We start from the raw sequence: 18,757 nt of genomic DNA, 5'->3' as shown, positions 1-18,757 counted from the left end.
ACTCTGCAGCCTCATAGCATCCTCCTCGCAGCTCAACTGCCACCTAACTTAGTGTCATCCGCAAATTTGGAGATACTGCATTTAATCCCCTCGTCTAAATCATTAATGTACAATGTAAACAGCTGGGGCCCCAGCACAGAACCTTGCGGTACCCTACTAGTCACTGCCTGCCATTCTGAAAAGTACCCATTTACTCCTACTCTTTGCTTCCTGTCTGACAACCAGTTCTCAATCCACGTCAGCACACTACCCCCAATCCCATGTGCTTTAACTTTGCCCATTAATCTCTTGCATGGAACCTTGTCGAAAGCCTTCTGAAAGTCCAAATACAACACATCAACTGGTTCTCCCTTGTCCACTCCATTGGAAACATCCTCAAAAAATTCCAGAAGATTTGTCAAGCATGATTTCCCTTTCACAAATCCATGCTGACTTGGACCTATCATGTCACCGCTTTCCAAATGCGCTGCTATGACATCCTTAATAACTGATTCCATCATTTTACCCACTACCAATGTCAGGCTGACTGGTCGGTCTATAATTCCCCGTTTTCTCTCTCCCTCCTTTTTTAAAAAGTGGGGTTACATTGGCTACCGACCACTCCATAGGAACTGATCCAGAGTCTATGGAATGTTGGAAAATGACTGTCAATGCATCCGCTATTTCCAAGGCCACCTCCTTAAGTACTCTGGGATGCAGACCATCAGGCCCTGGGGATTTATCGGCCTTCAATCCCATCAATTTCCCGACTAATAAGGATTTCCCTCAGTTCCTCCTTCTTACTAGACCCTCTGATCCCTTTTATATCCAGAAGGTTATTTGTGTCCTCCTTAGTGAATACCGAACCAAAGTACTTGTTCAATTGGTCTGCCATTTCTTTGTTCCCAGTTATGACTTCCCCTGATTCTGACTGCTGGGGACCTACGTTTGTCTTTACTAACCTTTTTCTCTTTACATATCTATAGAAGCTTTTGCAGTCCATTTTAATGTTCCCTGCAAGCTTCCTCTCATACTCTATTTTCCCTGCCCTAATCAAACCCTTTGTCCTCCTCTGCTGAGTTCTAAATTTCTCCCAGTCCCTGGGTTCGCTGCTATTTCTGGCCAATTTGTATGCCACTTCCTTGACTTTAATACTATCCCTGATTTCCCTTGATAGCCACGGTTGAACCACCTTCCCTTTTTTATTTTTACGCCAGACAGGGATGTACAATTGTTGTAGTTCATCCATGCGGTCTCTAAATGTCTGCCATTCTCTGGTTGGCAATCAGTAACTAGATGGGGTGCCGCAGGGATCAGTGCTGGGACCCCAACTATTTATAATCTATATTAACGACTTGGAAGAAGGGACTGAGTGTAACATAGCCAAGTTTGCTAACGATACAAAGATGGGAGGAAAAGCAAGGTGAGGAGGAGGACGCCAAAAAACTGCAAAAGGACAGACAGGCTAAGTGAGTGGGCAAAAATTTGGAAGATGGAGTATAATGTTGGAAAGTGTGAGGTCATGCACTTTGGCAGAAAAAAATCAAAGAGCAAGTTATTATTTAAATGGAGAAATATTGCAAAGTGCTGCAGTACAGCGGGACCTGGGAGTACTTGTGCATGAAACACAAAAGGATAGTATACAGGTACAGCAAGTGATCAGGAAGGCCAATGGAATCTTGGCCTTTATTACAAAGGGGATGGAGTATAAAAGCAGGAAAGTCTTGCTATAATTATCCAGGGTATTGGTGAGGCCACACTTGGAATACTGCGTACAGTTTTGGTTTCCATATTTACGAAAGGATATATTTGCTTTGGAGGCAGTTCAGAGAAGGTTCACTAGGTTGATTCCGGGGATGAGGAGGTTGACTTATGAGGAAAGGTTGGGGTAGGTTGGGCCTCTACTCATTGGAATTCAGAAGAATGAGAGGTGATCTTATCGAAACGTATAGGATTATGAGGGGGCTTGACAGGGTGGATGCAGGGAGGAAGTTTCCACTGATAGGGGAGACTAGAACTAGAGGGCATAATCTTCGAATAAGGAGCCGCCTATTTAAAACTGAGATGAGGAGAAATTTCTTCACAGGGGATTGTAAATCTATGGAATTCGCTGCCTCAGAGAGCTGTGGAAGCTGGGCCATTGAATAAATTTAAGACAGAAATAGACAGTTTCTTAAACAATAAAGGGTTATGGGGAGCGGGCAGGGAAGTGGACCTGAGTCCATGATCGGATCAGCCATGATCGTATTGAATGGCGGAGCAGGCTCGAGGGGCCATATGGCCTACTCCTGCTCAGATTTCTTATGTTCTTATGGTACCACGTGCTTAATAATAGATTCGAGCATTTTCCCTACGACTGATGTCAGACTAACTGGTCTGTAGTTCCCTGTTTTCTCTCTTCCTCCTTTCTTAAATAGCAGGTTTACATTAGCTATCTACCAATCTGCGGGAACCATTCTAGAATCTATGCAATTTTGGAAGATGACAACCAATGCATCCACTATCTCTATAGCCACCTCTTTCAAAACCCTAAATGTAGGCCATCAGGTCCAGGCCTTCAGTCCCATTAATTTCTTTAGTACTTTTGTTTTACTAATGCTAATTTTTTTTCAGTTCCTCATTCTCGTTGGACCCTTGGTTTTCCACTATTTCCGAGAGGCTTTTTTTTTGTGTCTTCTTCAGTGAAGACAGATACAAGTATTTGTTTAATTTCTCTGCTATTTCCTTATTCCCATTATAATTTCTCCTGTCTCAGACTGGAAGGGACCCACATTTACTTCTGCTAATCTTTTCCTTTTTACATACCTATACAAACCTTTACTGTCTGTTTTTATGTCTCTCGCTAGTTTACTCTCATATTTTATTTTCCCTTTCTTTGTCAATTTCGTAGTCCTCCTTTGCTGAAATCTAAAATCCTCCGAATCTTCAGGCTTATTACTCTTTTTGACAACATTATAAGCCACTTCCTTTGATCTAATACTATTTAAGTTCTCTTGTTAGCCAAGGTTGGAATACTTTTCCTGTGGGGTTTTTGTGCCTTAAAGGAATGTATGTTTATGGTAAATTATGGATTAATTCTTTAAATGCTAGCCATTGCTTGTCTACCGTCATACCTTTTAATGTAGTTTCCCAATCTACCTTAGCCAACTCGCCCCTCATACCTTTGTTTAGAATTAAGACCTGAGTTTTGGATTTAACTAAATCACTATCAATATAAAATTCTATCATATTATGGTAACTCTTCCCTAAATGCCCCTTTACTGCAAGGTTATTAATTAACCCTCTTATGCAGTATAATATTGACAAGATGTTCAGATGACTGTTGCATAAATAGTCACACAGAACTTCTAATACATGCTATACTTCAAGAGCAAAAGATCAGACATGGACAAATATTATTGGCAAGCATATTGTTTTAGAAAAGGAGCATGAGGACCTTTGAGTTTGAAAGTGAATGAGACAAAAACGGAAAGGATTAGAATTTATAATGACGTGAACAGAAATTAAAATCCACACAAATGAATGTTGGAAAAACCAAAGGAGTACAATTAAATAGATCAGACGGAACAGAATTCATATGCTTTCAATTAAATTATTTTGCTATGACAGCACACCGCTTTGAGAAATAGTTGGGAAATAGAAGTGATAAGCCAGCATTTGTTGTAACAGAAACTAGACCTGAACTAATATCTCTGGAAGCCTTTAAATGCATTACTGTTGCAAGGCACCAATTCAACCTTCAACCCTTCCTGCAGGGGTATTTTATTCTTCAATTCTAATGAGCTTTCCAGCAGATATAAAATTGTATAAAATGCATGTGGAGCAAGAAAATTGAATAGAAAATGATGAGCTATGAAAAGGTGTCAAAATTGACAAATGTGAAGATTTAAAAAGAAATAGGGAGAAAATGGGAGTCAAAACTCCTCTCTGTATACTTCTGGTTTCATTTTTTATTTTTATTCTACTCTCCATTCAATAAGTTCTCCATTTCATCATTCAGATCTTTGGTGATGCTGAATTTTGATATGTCATTTATTGACATTGTAATATGACATCAGGCTACCAAAAGGGCAAGCATATTTGGACCAGCAAAAATTGCAATTGGATTGAAAGTTTTGTAAAACAAGTGTTGAATAAAATGTAGGCTATGTGAAATGCAAAAGTTTATTTTATATATATTTGTTTGCAGTGTACTAATGATGCCTGAATGTACTTTGCCAAATATATTTAACTGTTTTGATTTAATTTTATGTAGCAATTCAACTTATACTAAATCGAGTAAGAAATTTTACTGTACATCCCACTACAGTACCAGATTGATAGCAGAGTAAAGATATAACAAATCACTACAGAAACAGATTAATAGTTCCTCTAAGAGCTCAAACTAACTGTCTCTTGGTTGGCATCATCATCATAGGCAGTCCCTCGAAACAAGAATGACTTGCTTCCATGCCAAAAAGGGTTGAGTTCACAGGTGTTTCAATGAAGGACCTAATATTCCAGATCCTGAACTACATCTTGGTTGGCATGCTTGATCCAACAACCGTTTAACTTTAAAATTTTGCACATATTGACTACTATAAAATCTATTTTAAAAAAATTCTAAAACAAGTAAATAAACGTTACTTCAATGATGACTAAATATATTTGTTGTGTCTGCTAAAGAAAGAATTTGCATTTATATAGCTCCTCTCATAGTTTCAAAAGCACTTCACAACCAATGGAGATTATATATTCAAGTCCAGGAGTGCGCTTGAACCCAGAATCATCTGATTGAGAGTAGTTAATGGTACCATCTGAGCCAAGCCTACACTGCACTAATTATTGTTGGCTATAGTAAAATTACAACTTGAATATACACTGAACTGTTTCATTAATTCACCATTTTGCAATTTGATCTTGCTAACAAAATAACTAGGAACATTGATCATTCTGATGTTTCAATTTAAAAAAAAAAATTAGATGGAGAGTGACACAGTTAATTCGGAAACTAGGGTCCTGAACTTAAGGAAAGCTAACTTCGACGGTATGAGGTGTGAATTGGCTAGAATAGACTGGCAAAGGATACTTAAAGGGTTGACGGTGGATAAGCAATACAAACATTTAAAGATCACATGGATGAACTTCAGCAATTGTACATCCCTGTCTGGAGTAAAAGTAAAACGGGGAAGGTGGCTCAACCGTGGCTAACAAGGGAAATTAAAGATAGTGTTAAAACCGAGGAAGAGGCATATAAATTGGCTAGAAAAAGTAACAAACTTGAGCACTGGGAGAAATTTAGAATTCAACAGAGGAGGACTAAGGGTTTAATTAAGTGGTGGAAAATAGAGTATGAGAGGAAGTTTGCAGGGAACATAAAAACTGACTGCAAAAGCTTCTATAAATATGTGAAGAGAAAAAGATTAGTGAAGACAAACGTAGATCCCTTGCAGTCAGATTCAGGTGAATTTGTAATGGGGAACAAAGAAATAGCAGACCAATTGAACAAATACTTCGATTCTGTCTTCATGAAGGGTAGCTAATGTAACACCACTTTTTAAAAAAAGGACAGAGAGAGAAAACAGGTAATTATAGCCTGACATCAGTAGTGGGGAAAATGTTGGAATCAATCATTAAGGATGAAATAGCAGTGCATTTGGAAAGCAGTGACAGGATCGGTCCAAGTCAGTATGGATTTATGAAAGGGAAATCATGCTTGACGAATCTTCTGGAATTTTTTGAGGATGTAACTAGCAGAATAGACAAGGAAAAACCAGTGGATGTGGTGTATTGGACGTTCAAAAGGCTTTTTGACAAGGTCCCGCACAAGAGACTGGTGTGCAAAAACAAAGCGCATGGTATTGGGGGTAATGTGCTGACGTGGATAGAGAACTGGTTGGCAGACAGGAAGCAGAGAGTCGGGAAAAACAGATCCTTTTCAGAATGGCAGGCAGTAACTAGTGGATTGCCGCAGGGCTCAGTGCTGGGACCCCAGCTCTTTAAATATACATTAACGATTTGGATGAAGGAATTGAGTGTAATATCTCCAAGTTTGTAGATGACACTAAACTGGGTGGCGGTGTGAGCTGAGAGGGGGATGGTAAGAGGTTGCAGGGTGACTTGGACAGGTTATGTGAGTGGGCAAATGCATGGCAGATGCAGTATAATGTGGATAAATGTGAGATTATCCATTTTGGGGGCAAAAACACGAAAGCAGAATATTATCCGAATGGCAGATTAGGAAAAGGGGAGTGCAACGAGACCTGGGTGTCATGGTTCATCAGTTATTGAAGGTTGGCATGCAGGTACAGCATGCGGTGAAGAAGGCAAATGGTATGTTGGCCTTCATAGCTAGGGGATTTGAGTATAGGAGCAGGGAGGTCTTACTGCAGTTGTACTGGGCCTTAGTGAGGCCTCACCTGGAATATTGTGTTCAGTTTTGGTCTCCTAATCTGAGGAAGGACATTCTTGCTATTGAGGAAGTGCAGCAAAGGTTCACCAGGCTGATTCGAGGGATGGCTGGACTTTCATATGAGGAGAGACTGGATCAACTGGGCCTTTATTCACTGGAGTTTAGAAGGATGAGAGGGGATCTCATAGAAACGTATAAGATTCTGACGGGACTGGACAGGTTAGATGCGGGAAGAATGTATCCGATGTTGGGGAAGTCCAGAACCCGGGGACACAGTCTTAGGATAAGGAGTAGGCCATTTAGGACTGAGATGAGGAGAAACGTCTTCACTCAGAATTGTTAACCTAAGGAATTCCCTGCCGCAGAGAGCTGTTGATGCCAGTTCATTGGATATATTCAAGAGGGAGTTAGATATGGCCCTTACGGCTAAGGGGATCAAGGGGTATGGAGAGAAAGCAGGAAAGGGGTAATGAGGGAATGATCAGCCATGATCTTATTGAATGGCGGTGCAGGCTCGAAGGGCCAAATGGCCTACTCCTGCACCTATTTTCTATGTCTTTATGTTTCTATCAGAATAGAAATAGCTACATTTCAGGGCAAGTATCAACAGGAATGATTAATTTTACAATTAAATTTAAAACTGAAATATTCCTATTGTACATTTGAGAGGAAAGAACAAAATTGGACAAAGGAATATTAGTTTCACTTGCTTGGGTCATTCTAAGTTGTCCAAAGTTGGCTATGCGCCTGCTTTTATCAGGCGCAAGAGTTTTCAGCACATCCGCTGGGTAAGATATGGGTAAATACCGCAATCTTGCCCATGCGAATGTCCTGGCTGTGGTGATATGGAGGATCTGTCAAGCCAGAGCTTGACAGATCGGAAAAGCCAGTTTTCAGCGCATAGAAAACATAGAAACATAGAAAATAGGTGCAGGAGTAGGCCATTCGGCCCTTCTAGCCTGCACCGCCATTCAATGAGTTCATGGCTGAACATTCAACTTCAGTACCCCATTCCTGCTTTCTCGCCATACCCCTTGATCCCCCGAGTAGTAAGGACCTCATCTAACTCCTTTTTGAGTATATTTAGTGAATTGGCCTCAACAACTTTCTGTGGTAGAGAATTCCACAGGTTCACCACTCTCTGGGTGAAGAAGTTCCTCCGCATCTCGGTCCTAAATGGCTTACCCCTTATCCTTAGACTGTGACCTCTGGTTCTGGACTTCCCCAACATTGGGAACATTCTTCCTGCATCTAACCTGTCTAACCCCGTCAGAATTTTAAATGTTTCTATGAGGTCCCCTCTCATTCTTCTGAACTCCAGTGAATACAAGCCCAGTTGATCCAGTCTTTCTTGATAGGTCAGTCCCGCCATCCCGGGAATCAGTCTGGTGAACCTTCGCTGCACCCCCTCAATAGCAAGAATGTCCTTCTTCAGGTTAGGAGACCAAAACTGTACACAATACTCCAGGTGTGGCCTCACCAATGCCCTGTACAACTGTAGCAACACCCCCCTGCCCCTGTACTCAAATCCCCTTGCTATGAAGGCCAACATGCCATTTGCTTTCTTAACCGCCTGCTGCACCTGCATGCCAACCTTCAATGACTGATGTACCACGACACCCAGGTCTCTTTGCACCTGCCCTTTTCCTAATCTGTCACCATTCAGATAATAGTCTGTCTCTCTGTTTTTACCACCAAAGTGGATAACCTCACATTTATCCACATTATACTTCATCTGCCATGCATTTGCCCACTCACCTAACCTATCCAAGTCGCTCTGCAGCCTCACAGCATCCTCCTCGCAGCTCACACTGCCACCCAACTTAGTGTCATCCGCAAATTTGGAGATACTACATTTAATCCCCTCATCTAAATCATTAATGTACAGTGTAAACAGCTGGGGCCCCAGCACAGAACCTTGCGGTACCCCACTAGTCACTGCCTGCCATTCTGAAAAGTACCCATTTACTCCTACTCTTTGCTTCCTGTCTGACAACCAGTTCTCAATCCATGTCAGCACACTACCCCCAATCCCATGTGCTCTAACTTTGCACATCAATCTCTTGTGTGGGACCTTGTCGAACGCCTTCTGAAAGTCCAAATATACCACATCAACTGGTTCTCTCTTGTCCAATCTACTGGAAACATCTTCAAAAAATTCCAGAAGATTTGTCAACCATGATTTCTCTTTCACAAATCCATGCTGACTTGGACCTATCATGTCACCTCTTACCAAATGTACTGCTATGACATCCTTAATAATTGATTCCATCATTTTACCCACTACCGATGTCAGGCTGACCGGTCTATAATTCACTGTTTTCTCTCTCCCTCCTTTTTTAAAAAGTCGGGTTACATTGGCTACCCTCCACTCTATAGGAACTGATCCAGAGTCAATGGAATGTTGGAAAATGACTGTCAATGCATCCACTATTTCCAAGGCCACCTCCTTAAGTACTCTGGGATGCAGTCCATCAGGCCCTGGGGATTTATCGGCCTTCAATCCCATCAATTTCCCCAACACAATTTCCCAGCTAATAAGGATTTTCCTCAGTTCCTCCTCCTTACTAGACCCCCCGACCCCTTTTATAACCGGAAGTTTGTTTGTGTCCTCCTTCGTGAATACCGAACCAAAGTACTTGTTCAATTGGTCTGCCATTTCTTTGTTCCCCGTTATGACTTCCCCTGATTCTGACTGCAGGGGACCTACGTTTGTCTTTACTAACCTTTTTCTCTTTACATATCTATAGAAAGTTTTGCAATCCGTCTTAATGTTCCCTGCAAGCTTCTTCTCATACTCCATTTTCCCTGCCCTAATCAAACCCTTTGTCCTCCTCTGCTGAGTTCTAAATTTCTCCCAGTCCCCAGGTTCGCTGCTATTTCTGGCCAATTTGTATGCCACTTCCTTGGCTTTAATACTATCCCTGATTTCCCTTGATAGCCACGGTTGAGCCACCTTCCCTTTTTTATTTTTATGCCAGACAGGAATGTACAATTGTTGTAGTTCATCCATGCGGTCTCTAAATGTCTGCCATTGCCCATCCACAGTCAACCCCTTAAGTATCATTCGCCAATCCATCCCAGCCAATTCACGCCTCATACCTTCAAAGTTACCCTTCTTTAAGTTCTGGACCATGGTCTCTGAATTAACTGTTTCATTCTCCATCCTAATGCAGAATTCCACCATATTATGGTCACTCTTCCCCAAGGGGCCTCGCACAACGAGATTGCTAATTAATCCTCTCTCATTACATAACACCCAGTCTAAGATGGCCTCCCCCCTAGTTGGTTCCTCGACATATTGGTCTAAAAAACCATCCCTTATGCACTCCAGGAAATCCTCCTCCACCGTATTGCTTCCAGTTTGGTTAGCCCAATCTATGTGCATATTAAAGTCACCCATTATAACTGCTGCACCTTTATTGCATGTACCCCTAATTTCCTGTTTGACGCCCTCCCGAACATCACTACTACTGTTTGGAGGTCTGTACACAACTCCCACTAACGTTTTTTGCCCTTTGGTGTTCTGTAGCTCTACCCATATAGATTCCACATCATCCAAGCTAATGTCCTTCCTAACTATAGCCTTAATCTCCTCCTTAACCAGCAATGCTACCCCACCTCCTTTTCCTTTTATTCTATCCTTCCTGAATGTTGAATACCCCTGGATGTTGAGTTCCCAGCCCTGATCATCCTGGAGCCACGTCTCCGTAATCCCAATCACATCATATTTGTTAACATCTATTTGCACAGTTAATTCATCCACCTTATTGCGGATACTCCTTGCATTAAGACACAAAGCCTTTTGGCTTGTTTTGTTAACACCCTCCGTCCTTTTAGAATTTTGCTGTACAATGGTCCTTTTTGTTCTTGCCTTGGGTTTCTCTGCCCTCCACTTTTCCTCATCTCCTTTCTGTCTTTTGCTTTTGCCTTCTTTTTGTTTCCCTCTGTCTCCCTGCATTGGTTCCCATCCCCCTGCCATATTAGTTTAACTCCTCCCCTGTGCACTGAAAACCGGCTTTTGCGGGGCCTTCCTGGGTGCAGACCCAGGAAGGCCGGGATTTCTCGGCCAATATTTCTCATCTCACCTCACCACAACCCAACCCTTGATCCTTTGTTATTTCAGATACCCAAGAACTGGAACCTTCCCAGTCATGGAGGGGAAGAGGAAGAAAACTGTGAAAATGAAGAGACACCGTCACTCGATCTTACACTTGCTCAGAGACTGACACGACGTGTATTTTAATAGCTAGGATAGGGGCGGGATCTGCATGTCGTGAGACACCCTGCACAAGTGCACAGGAGCCGGGGTGGGGAGAAAGGATAGCGTAGGTGCCAGCTCGCTGGAAGGCAAGGTCACACACTAGTTCTGCTCTAGAGGAGTCAGATTAGGATCTTGCTGGGCCAGGCTATGGAAGGAGGGCTAGAAATTCGGTTGTCGGTGAAAACGGTAGTTTTATATCAAAAGTACCGTTTCGCTAAGTTACCATTTTCAGGCCTAAATTTCAGCCTTTACTTCAGTAAACTTGGCGTTGCATGTGGATTCACGGCGCAAACCACGAGTTTCAACAACTTTAGTCCAAGGCCGGTTGCTCTGCGAGAGAGGCCTTGGGAGTGGGGGAAAACAAACAAAAACAAATGCAAAAAAATTCACAAAACCCTTACCTACTAAATCGCTGAAAAATAATTAAAATATAAAAAGTTTAACTTACCTTTTTTGCAGGTCTTCATACTTACTGTTTCTGGCAGGGCTGCACCACACCTCAAGGTACAGCGCGAGCCGGTTCGGGAGGGCGATGGCTGTGAGGAGGGCGATTGGATTGGACGTCACCAAGGTCCAGGTTGCTGAGTGGAGCGTGGGCAGGTACAACAGGAGCGGCGAGGTCTGGGCGAAGGAATGGCGAGGTCGGGGCGAAGGAACGGCGAGAGATTGTAGAGCGACGTGATCGGGCCCAGGAGAGGGTGCCAGGGGCAGCACGGGCCAGCCCACACTGCAATATGTGTGCACACTTGGTCCGTGCAACAAAGCTGGTCTCCAGTTGTCTTGGTTAACCCTTGCCACTGGACCAAGACCTAGCTCGGTCAAGCCCGTGTGGTGGCTGATGTGCAACGGCCACCACACGTTAAAAAAATCCACGCACAGGCATCTTCCGCCCTTCAACATGTAGTTCGGGACCTGGAATATTAGGTCATTCATTGAAATACCTGCGAACTCATCCCTTTTTGGCATGGAAGCAATTCATCCTCGATACGAGGGACCGCCTATGATGATGATGACAGTAGAATTAGGAGCCGTACTGAACAAATGCATTGGGTTAATTTGAATACCAGGTGGCTTCTGTAACACTGTGAATTGAGCGTATTCAGAATTTGTGACTTCAGTGAAATTCTGGTGTTACCTCCCCTGTAGAATCCAATTTGATAAAACAGCAGACTGGAGTTTAGTTAATATTTTATGCTGTGTGTAGCTACACCACATGCATTCTTTTGTTTTGTGTTTTTTTATTTTGGAAACCAAGTTCACATAATCTTACCGTTGGTGGTTTTGTTTCCAAAGTAAACTGCTAACTACATTCATAAACAATGCTCTAAATTATAATGATTGCATCTTTTGGGTGGCTGAGCACATTCTTGACATTAAATGAGGCCAATGTCAAAGAAACATCTGTTGTTTGAATTGTCCTAGCGATAAATAAAAGATCTTGTACAAATACATTATCTAGAAAATAAAATTCTTGTTTAAATATCTTAGGAAGAAGTCATATTTAAGTTATTTAAATAATTGGCTTGCATTCATGGACAAGCGATTGGTGAACTGGTGAGCCCATGAACAAAAACCAGGACACCAATTTTCAAAAGCTTTTGAGGGGAAAGGTAGTCTTAATCATGACAAAAGCTTTAGGCTAGTCACTCCATCTCCTTCAACTGCAAGTGTGGTTTGGAAGGCAGAATTCTACATAGGAAGCATCAATGGTCCTTCTGTAATCTGTTTTCAGGAGGAACTGTTCAATCAGAAAAAGGTTGCTATTGCTGTTGACATCATTACACCCAAGATGATCCATCTCACACTTATATGAAGCTCTACTAGTGGCCTGGGAAAGAGGAGGTACTATTAACACAAATAAGTTTAAGTCACAGGCAACCCTACGTTTTTGGAACTTCCAAATTCCTGGTTGAGTCTCAAATGCTAAACTGTTGAGTTACCAAGTCACCCTGCCTGTCGATCTAGAGAGGACAAAGAGTCTCCAAACAAAATGTACCAATAGCTCTATTAAAATAGCTGCAGCCCCAAATGTATTATAATTTATAGAGCAAAATATAACGAAAGATGGCAGGCAACAAAATAATAGACATTTTAAAAACTAAATTTTTTATCACTAAATTATTTTATTTGAAAAAATAGAACGCCTTATATGTTTTGAATTCTATCAATAGAACATATTGATAGAATTCAATTCTGTTAAATAGAATTCAATTCAGTTCTGCTAAATTTCAATAATTTCAGTTAATTTTCAATTACATTTTAAAAACATACCAATGGAAAATTTAACAAAAAAAAATATGCACTGAACTATCTCCAACTCAAAATAGAGCTAATCTGCCAATTATAAAATAATGGAATGGTTAAACTGCAGCTGCTGTTTTCAACTTAAATTATCTCAAACCCTGGCTGGCTCAAAATACCTATATTTAGCGGTCATAAATCGTAATTATGTATTGCAATAAATGTGAACATATTAATTGGCGGAATTGAAGGTAAAGGGAATTAATACACACACCTGATATATAAAGCAATAATTGAACAAACTAATTCGGTTGCTTTGTAATTTGACTTAATTTTGTTGATTTTGTGGTATTACGTTTATTTTGCTGAACAGTTTGCCTTTAAATGCCAGGGTACTATGCTAATTTACTGTATTATATTTATATAGCATTTTCAATTATATTACTGGGAAAATCATTAGCAGGCTAAAGGGAATATCCGAAATACAACTAACCTATACATTCCAGCATAAACTGCAACTCATAAAACTAGATAAAATTGATGAAATTTAAGATTATATTTTAAAAGAATTGGTACACAAAAGGCTAAGGACCCGAAATTGGTGGACATACCCCCCGCGGACATACCGTCCAAAATCGCCAAATTGATCGAAAAATACCTACATACCGCCCGGCGGAAAATTCATCAGTGACATACTGCTGGGCGGTATTCATACCATCTGCCCATGCACACCGCCGACATACCGGCCAAAATCTGCAACTTGATCACTTACCACCCACCAACTTACTGCCGACCCTGCAGATCACCCTGGTGGTTTTAAGTCGATCTTCAGGCGGCGGTATGCATCTTCACCTGTGAATTTTTAAAAATCTCTCACCGCCCACCCACTCCAGCGAATATTGATTTGGTTTTTTTTATAAGCCTTGGAATTCAAATTTAAACTTTTAAATAGGAAACTACTTTATAAGCCTGAATTACAATGCACTTTTAAGGTTATTGAGTAACATAACCTGCAACTTTAAATATTAACTGAATGAAGTAGTTATTTCTGAACAAGGGAAATTACTTTTTGGGTGATTATAGAATAGTTCTCAACAAGCAAACACATATAGCAAGCAGAGTCTCCGAGGAAGCATTTTGGACAATGTAGCCCATTGTATACCATCCCCTCATCAAAACTGCATTCCTTCAACTCTTGGATATCCTTTCATTGTTACTCTTCTAATCACCCGTTACTTTTCCATTTAAGTTTTTGTTTTGCCCTTTTGCTTCTTTCTGCAAATTTCCTTGAACTTCGCTATTTTCATCCCCTTTTCTGTGACAGCCTTTTTCTCTGAATCCACTTTGCAATCTCCAACTTAATCTTAAACCAAATATCGCAACTATTTTTCTCTCCTATTCATTCACCAGGACAGAGTTTAGGAATCTTTAAAGCTTTTAGCAACAAATGCATTATGCAGAGTACAAATCAGGCACATGAATGAGGACAAAATTCATATATCATCTCTTGTCAAGCCAGTTCTGGGTGAAAGGTGGCAGGGCCACAGCTTTACCTGCCTCAGACACACAAACTTTATATAATAGATTACATAATAAGGTTTCATTTGTACACAAAATAAAGTACACAAATATGTGTAAAACTGGCACCATTATTATTTTTAAATATACATTCTATATTAGCTGCAAGTGGACATTTTTGGTGCTACATTAATTTGGCATCTCACACAAATGAAATCATAAGCAATCTGTTTTATAAATTACATGGCCTGATGGAAGGAATACCATTAACTTTTGGTGATCCTTCAATTAAATCTAATTTACCAATGTCACCTGCTCCCGTTTATCGGAATATAGTATTTTGCTTATGTCAACCAGGATGAAAGAAAGTCACTTACTAAGTTCATCTCTCTATTTTCTCTATCTCTCCTGAAAGTAATAACACATGCTAAGTAATGATAGCCCACTGGTACTTCACCCAAGTGGGTATTCTTCATGTCTAAACCTAGACGATTAATGTCTGTGAACAATTTGATTTTTGGGGACATTACAATCGAGCTAATCTTGTCCTACACTAATGAGCATGTTTATGAAAGTAGCCATGGAATCATGATAGGTACATGAAATCACTTGTTAAGAATCCTTAAGATGGTTATTGCAGTGATACACGGCTTCTCAGATGTGTAGATCCATGGCTGGCTTTTGGTGTGCCAATTTTCAAAAACGTATTGCATGCCCAAAATTTGACTGAACTTGGGCATTTTACTTAAATCTTGTGAAGCATCTTATGCTTCCCCCTTACAATGATAGCACTCTCACCTCTGAGTCAGAAGGTTGCGGGTTCAAGTCCTCCTCCAGGACTTGAGCACATAGTATAAGCCGATATTTCAGTGCAGTACTGAGGGAATGTTGCAATGTCCGAGATGTATTTCTGATCAGATGTTAAACCGAGGTCCCGTCCCCCTGTTCCGATGGATATGAAGACCTCATAGCAATATTTGAAGAAGTGCAAGGCGGCCAAAACTCAGCCCTCAACCAACACCACCAAAAACAGATTAACTAGTTGCTCAACTAATTTACTGTTTGTGGAACCTTGCTTACACAAATTGGCTGCCACATTACCCTACAAAACAACAATGGTTGCACTTCAAAAGTAATTTATTCGTTGTGAAGCACTTTAGCAAGTGAGAATGTAAAAATGTACTAATTAAATGTTTCTTAAAATTACATTTAATCTTCTAGACTGAAAACAATAAAGTTAGCATGAAAGACTTAGCCAAAGGCATAGTAGTCACATTTCAAAGTCAAGAAGTGTGCACAAAACATATTTTGCAAGCTTTTCACAAACAGCCTCAAATGAACACAGAAAATATTATACTATGTTCTTACTTTGGTAACATTAGATCGGTGATTTTGTGGAATAGCGAGTTTTGTAAATTAGGGACTTGTCCAAAATATTGGCCCTGTTATTTTTTTTAATCCCGTCATAGAAGAAAAATCAAACGGGCCCATAGTACAACAGAGTAGAAAAGGTTACAGGGAGACCTAATAGAGTTATTCAAAATTATGAGGGTTTCTATTATTGTAATAGCATTTAGGGATCGAAATTCTCTTTATAACATCGCCCGTTGGCACTAGGTGGCTAATGGGCAGCAAAGGCCGACCATCGGTGTTAAGCAGCTCGGGAGAAATTCAGTAGGCTGTTTGGTAGAGGCGCCAAGAGGTAACATTGCACCATCTAACGTCACACCCACATGGTGACATCATCCAGCATGCAACGCCCCCTTGGCGCTGCTCCCACGATATTTGGTTTGTACGGATGCCTAACGGCAAGGTATCCGTACTGACTGGGAAAAGTGGAGGGAATATCGTGGTGCTCAGGCGTATTCGCCCAGAGAGCAAGGTAAGTTTTTTTCTTTCTTTATTTCATCATCTTTTCATTAGTTGTAACAGTTTGAGGTTTTTTTTCTTTCTTCCCTTTTCTTTCCATTTTTCAGCTAACATGGCGGCAGCCTCTCGTTGCGAAATTCAGTCGGCCTCTTGAGCTCCCGCCCAAGAATGAGTGTGCAATGCCACTTTTTAGCGCTGCTCTCTCATCTTTGGGCGTAAAAACTGAATTTGGCAGTTTGAGCCTGCACCTAACACCTGCCGATAAAATCAGCAGTCAGTGACACTGCCTCAAAAACGGCGGTACCGAATTTCGATCCCTTAGTCTTTCTACATTATGTCAGTGAATTAAAGTCTTTTCAGTGACTGAATGATCAAGTACAACTCACCTCTGAAGGTGGCTGTGGTGAACTGATGCAGTAAATGATAAACAGCCTCATTTTATCTTCAGGAGTACCTCCTATAAAATGAAAGCAAAACATTTATCAGCACAGTGGAACAATGGAGATATTGTCAGAAATTAATTTATATTGCACATGGATTTGACTTTGCATCAAAGATAATTGTTAAAATAATAAAGATGCAAATATTTAGACAATTTTATTTTTAAGCTATAGATAATTTCTGGGTATTTTCCTACCTTTCCATGCTAGTTAGTCAATTTTGAAGGGAAAAAATTACTGCACATCACAATCCCAAATTCCCAGAATATTCGCAACTGCAGTATTTATTATTTAGTGCTCGTCACAGAATGACATGGCAGTCTCTTCTGTCCAGTGTCAGCTAGGCAATGCTGTGGTGCTCTGCATTGTGAAAACTAACATGTGCAGCTGTTGAATGGAGGGATATAGTTAATTCCCTTATTCTATTGACTTCCTGTCAGCTATGCTGCTATAGGGAGGCATTGGGAAGACTTTGATAGGTACATTCTACCCGGGAGCTCTGATGCACCTTATGGAGGTACCTATAAGTAGGCACCTTGTCCACCCTCTCAAAAGATGTGCATGTCCTGGAAGGATTGAGGACAAAGGGACCTGTAAGGGAATAAAATGGGGGGAGTGGAATAAAAAGGAGTAAATATATCCTATACACTTTCTAGCTCTGGAGTAAAATTAAAATTTCCTGGATTATCTAACAAACTTTTTCTATATCCATTTACGGTTATTAATTTGGGAATATTTGAATTACTGAAATACAGTATCAATTAAAATGTTAGCAGAAATGCAGAGAATGAGTATTTACATCTGATTTAAGGAGAAGTTTTTAATTTTAACTTTAATAGTTACCATCAGGATCAGAGATCATATCCAGTAGGGATTTATCCAGTGTGGACTTGCTCATCAATTTTTCTTCGTATTCAAAATAAACATCTAGCTTTCGAGCCTATTGGGAAAAATATTAACATTACCATCTTTAGAATTTCTACAAGGCGTATTTATCAGCTAGGTGAAAATAATTTTGTACCAGATAAACTTTGCACAAAAATTAGCTGCATCTTGGGTGATGATGATGCCACCAGGGGGAGCTTCACAGATTAAGCAGCAGAACCAGATGATGACATTTTCTCAAAAAATCAGATACAACATATGCATTTGGTTAAATGCTTGGACTATAGAAAAAAGAAACATCAGGAAAAACATCAGATGAGGAAACTGGAGGCAAAAGTTTAAATCCCATCAAAAAGTTCAAAGCATCTACGAATTTAGCAGAGATGTGTGAAATGTTACAGAAAATTAAAAATAAAATAAATAATGAAAGGCTTGCATTTATATAGTGCCTCTCACGACCACCAGACGTCTCAAAGCGCTTTACAGCCAATTAAGTACATTTGCACCATAGTCGTAATGTGGGAAACACAGCAACCAATTTACACACAGCAAGTTCCCACAAACAGTCACATGATAAAACTGTTTTGGTTATGTTGATTGAGGGATAAATATTGGCCAGGACACCAGGGATAACTCCCCTGTTCTTCTTCGAAATATGTCCACCTGAGCGAGCAGGTGGGGCCTGAGTTTAAAGTTTCATCTGAAAGACGGCACCTCCAACAGTGCAGCACTCCCTTAGCACTGCACTGGAGTGTCAGCCTAGATTTATGTGCTCAAGTCCCTGGAGTGGGACTTGAACCCACAACCTTCTGACTCAGAGGCGAGTGTGCTTCCCTCTGAGCCACAGCTGCCACCGACATTCTGTCTAAACTGAAATGTTCCACTTTCACCAGTAGCCTGTCGGACATAACTCAAGGACAAACAAAGTAAACTGCAGCTAGAATCCATCCTCTGTAATGCAACCCTAATTACTCTACCTTTCATAGAAACATAGAAAATAGGTGCAGTAGGAGGCCATTCGGCCATTCGAGCCTGCACCGCCATTAAATAAGATCATGGCTGATCATTCCCTCAGTACCCCTTTCCTGCTTTCTCTCCACACCCCTTGATCTCTTTAGCCGTAAGGGCTATATCTAACTCCCTTTTGAATATATCCAATGAACTGGCATT

The 18,757-nt window shown here is 40.7% G+C and overlaps 1 protein-coding gene across 1 annotated transcript in view; it reads right to left on the bottom strand.

The window, feature by feature from the left end:
• Positions 1 to 18,757, bottom strand: part of scfd1 (sec1 family domain containing 1) — a 255,518-nt gene that overhangs the window by 126,712 nt on the left and 110,049 nt on the right. The window contains exons 15-16 of the mRNA XM_070877445.1: positions 17,546 to 17,642; positions 16,649 to 16,719 (exon numbers count right to left, since the gene is read on the bottom strand). Coding sequence (XP_070733546.1) covers positions 16,649 to 16,719; positions 17,546 to 17,642 — 168 coding nt within the window. The remainder of the gene's footprint in view (positions 1 to 16,648; positions 16,720 to 17,545; positions 17,643 to 18,757) is intronic.

Source organism: Pristiophorus japonicus, chromosome 4 (genome assembly GCF_044704955.1).
Source record: "Pristiophorus japonicus isolate sPriJap1 chromosome 4, sPriJap1.hap1, whole genome shotgun sequence".
Classification (NCBI taxonomy): Eukaryota; Metazoa; Chordata; class Chondrichthyes; family Pristiophoridae; genus Pristiophorus; species Pristiophorus japonicus.
This window is presented reverse-complemented; position numbering and strand designations above follow the sequence as displayed.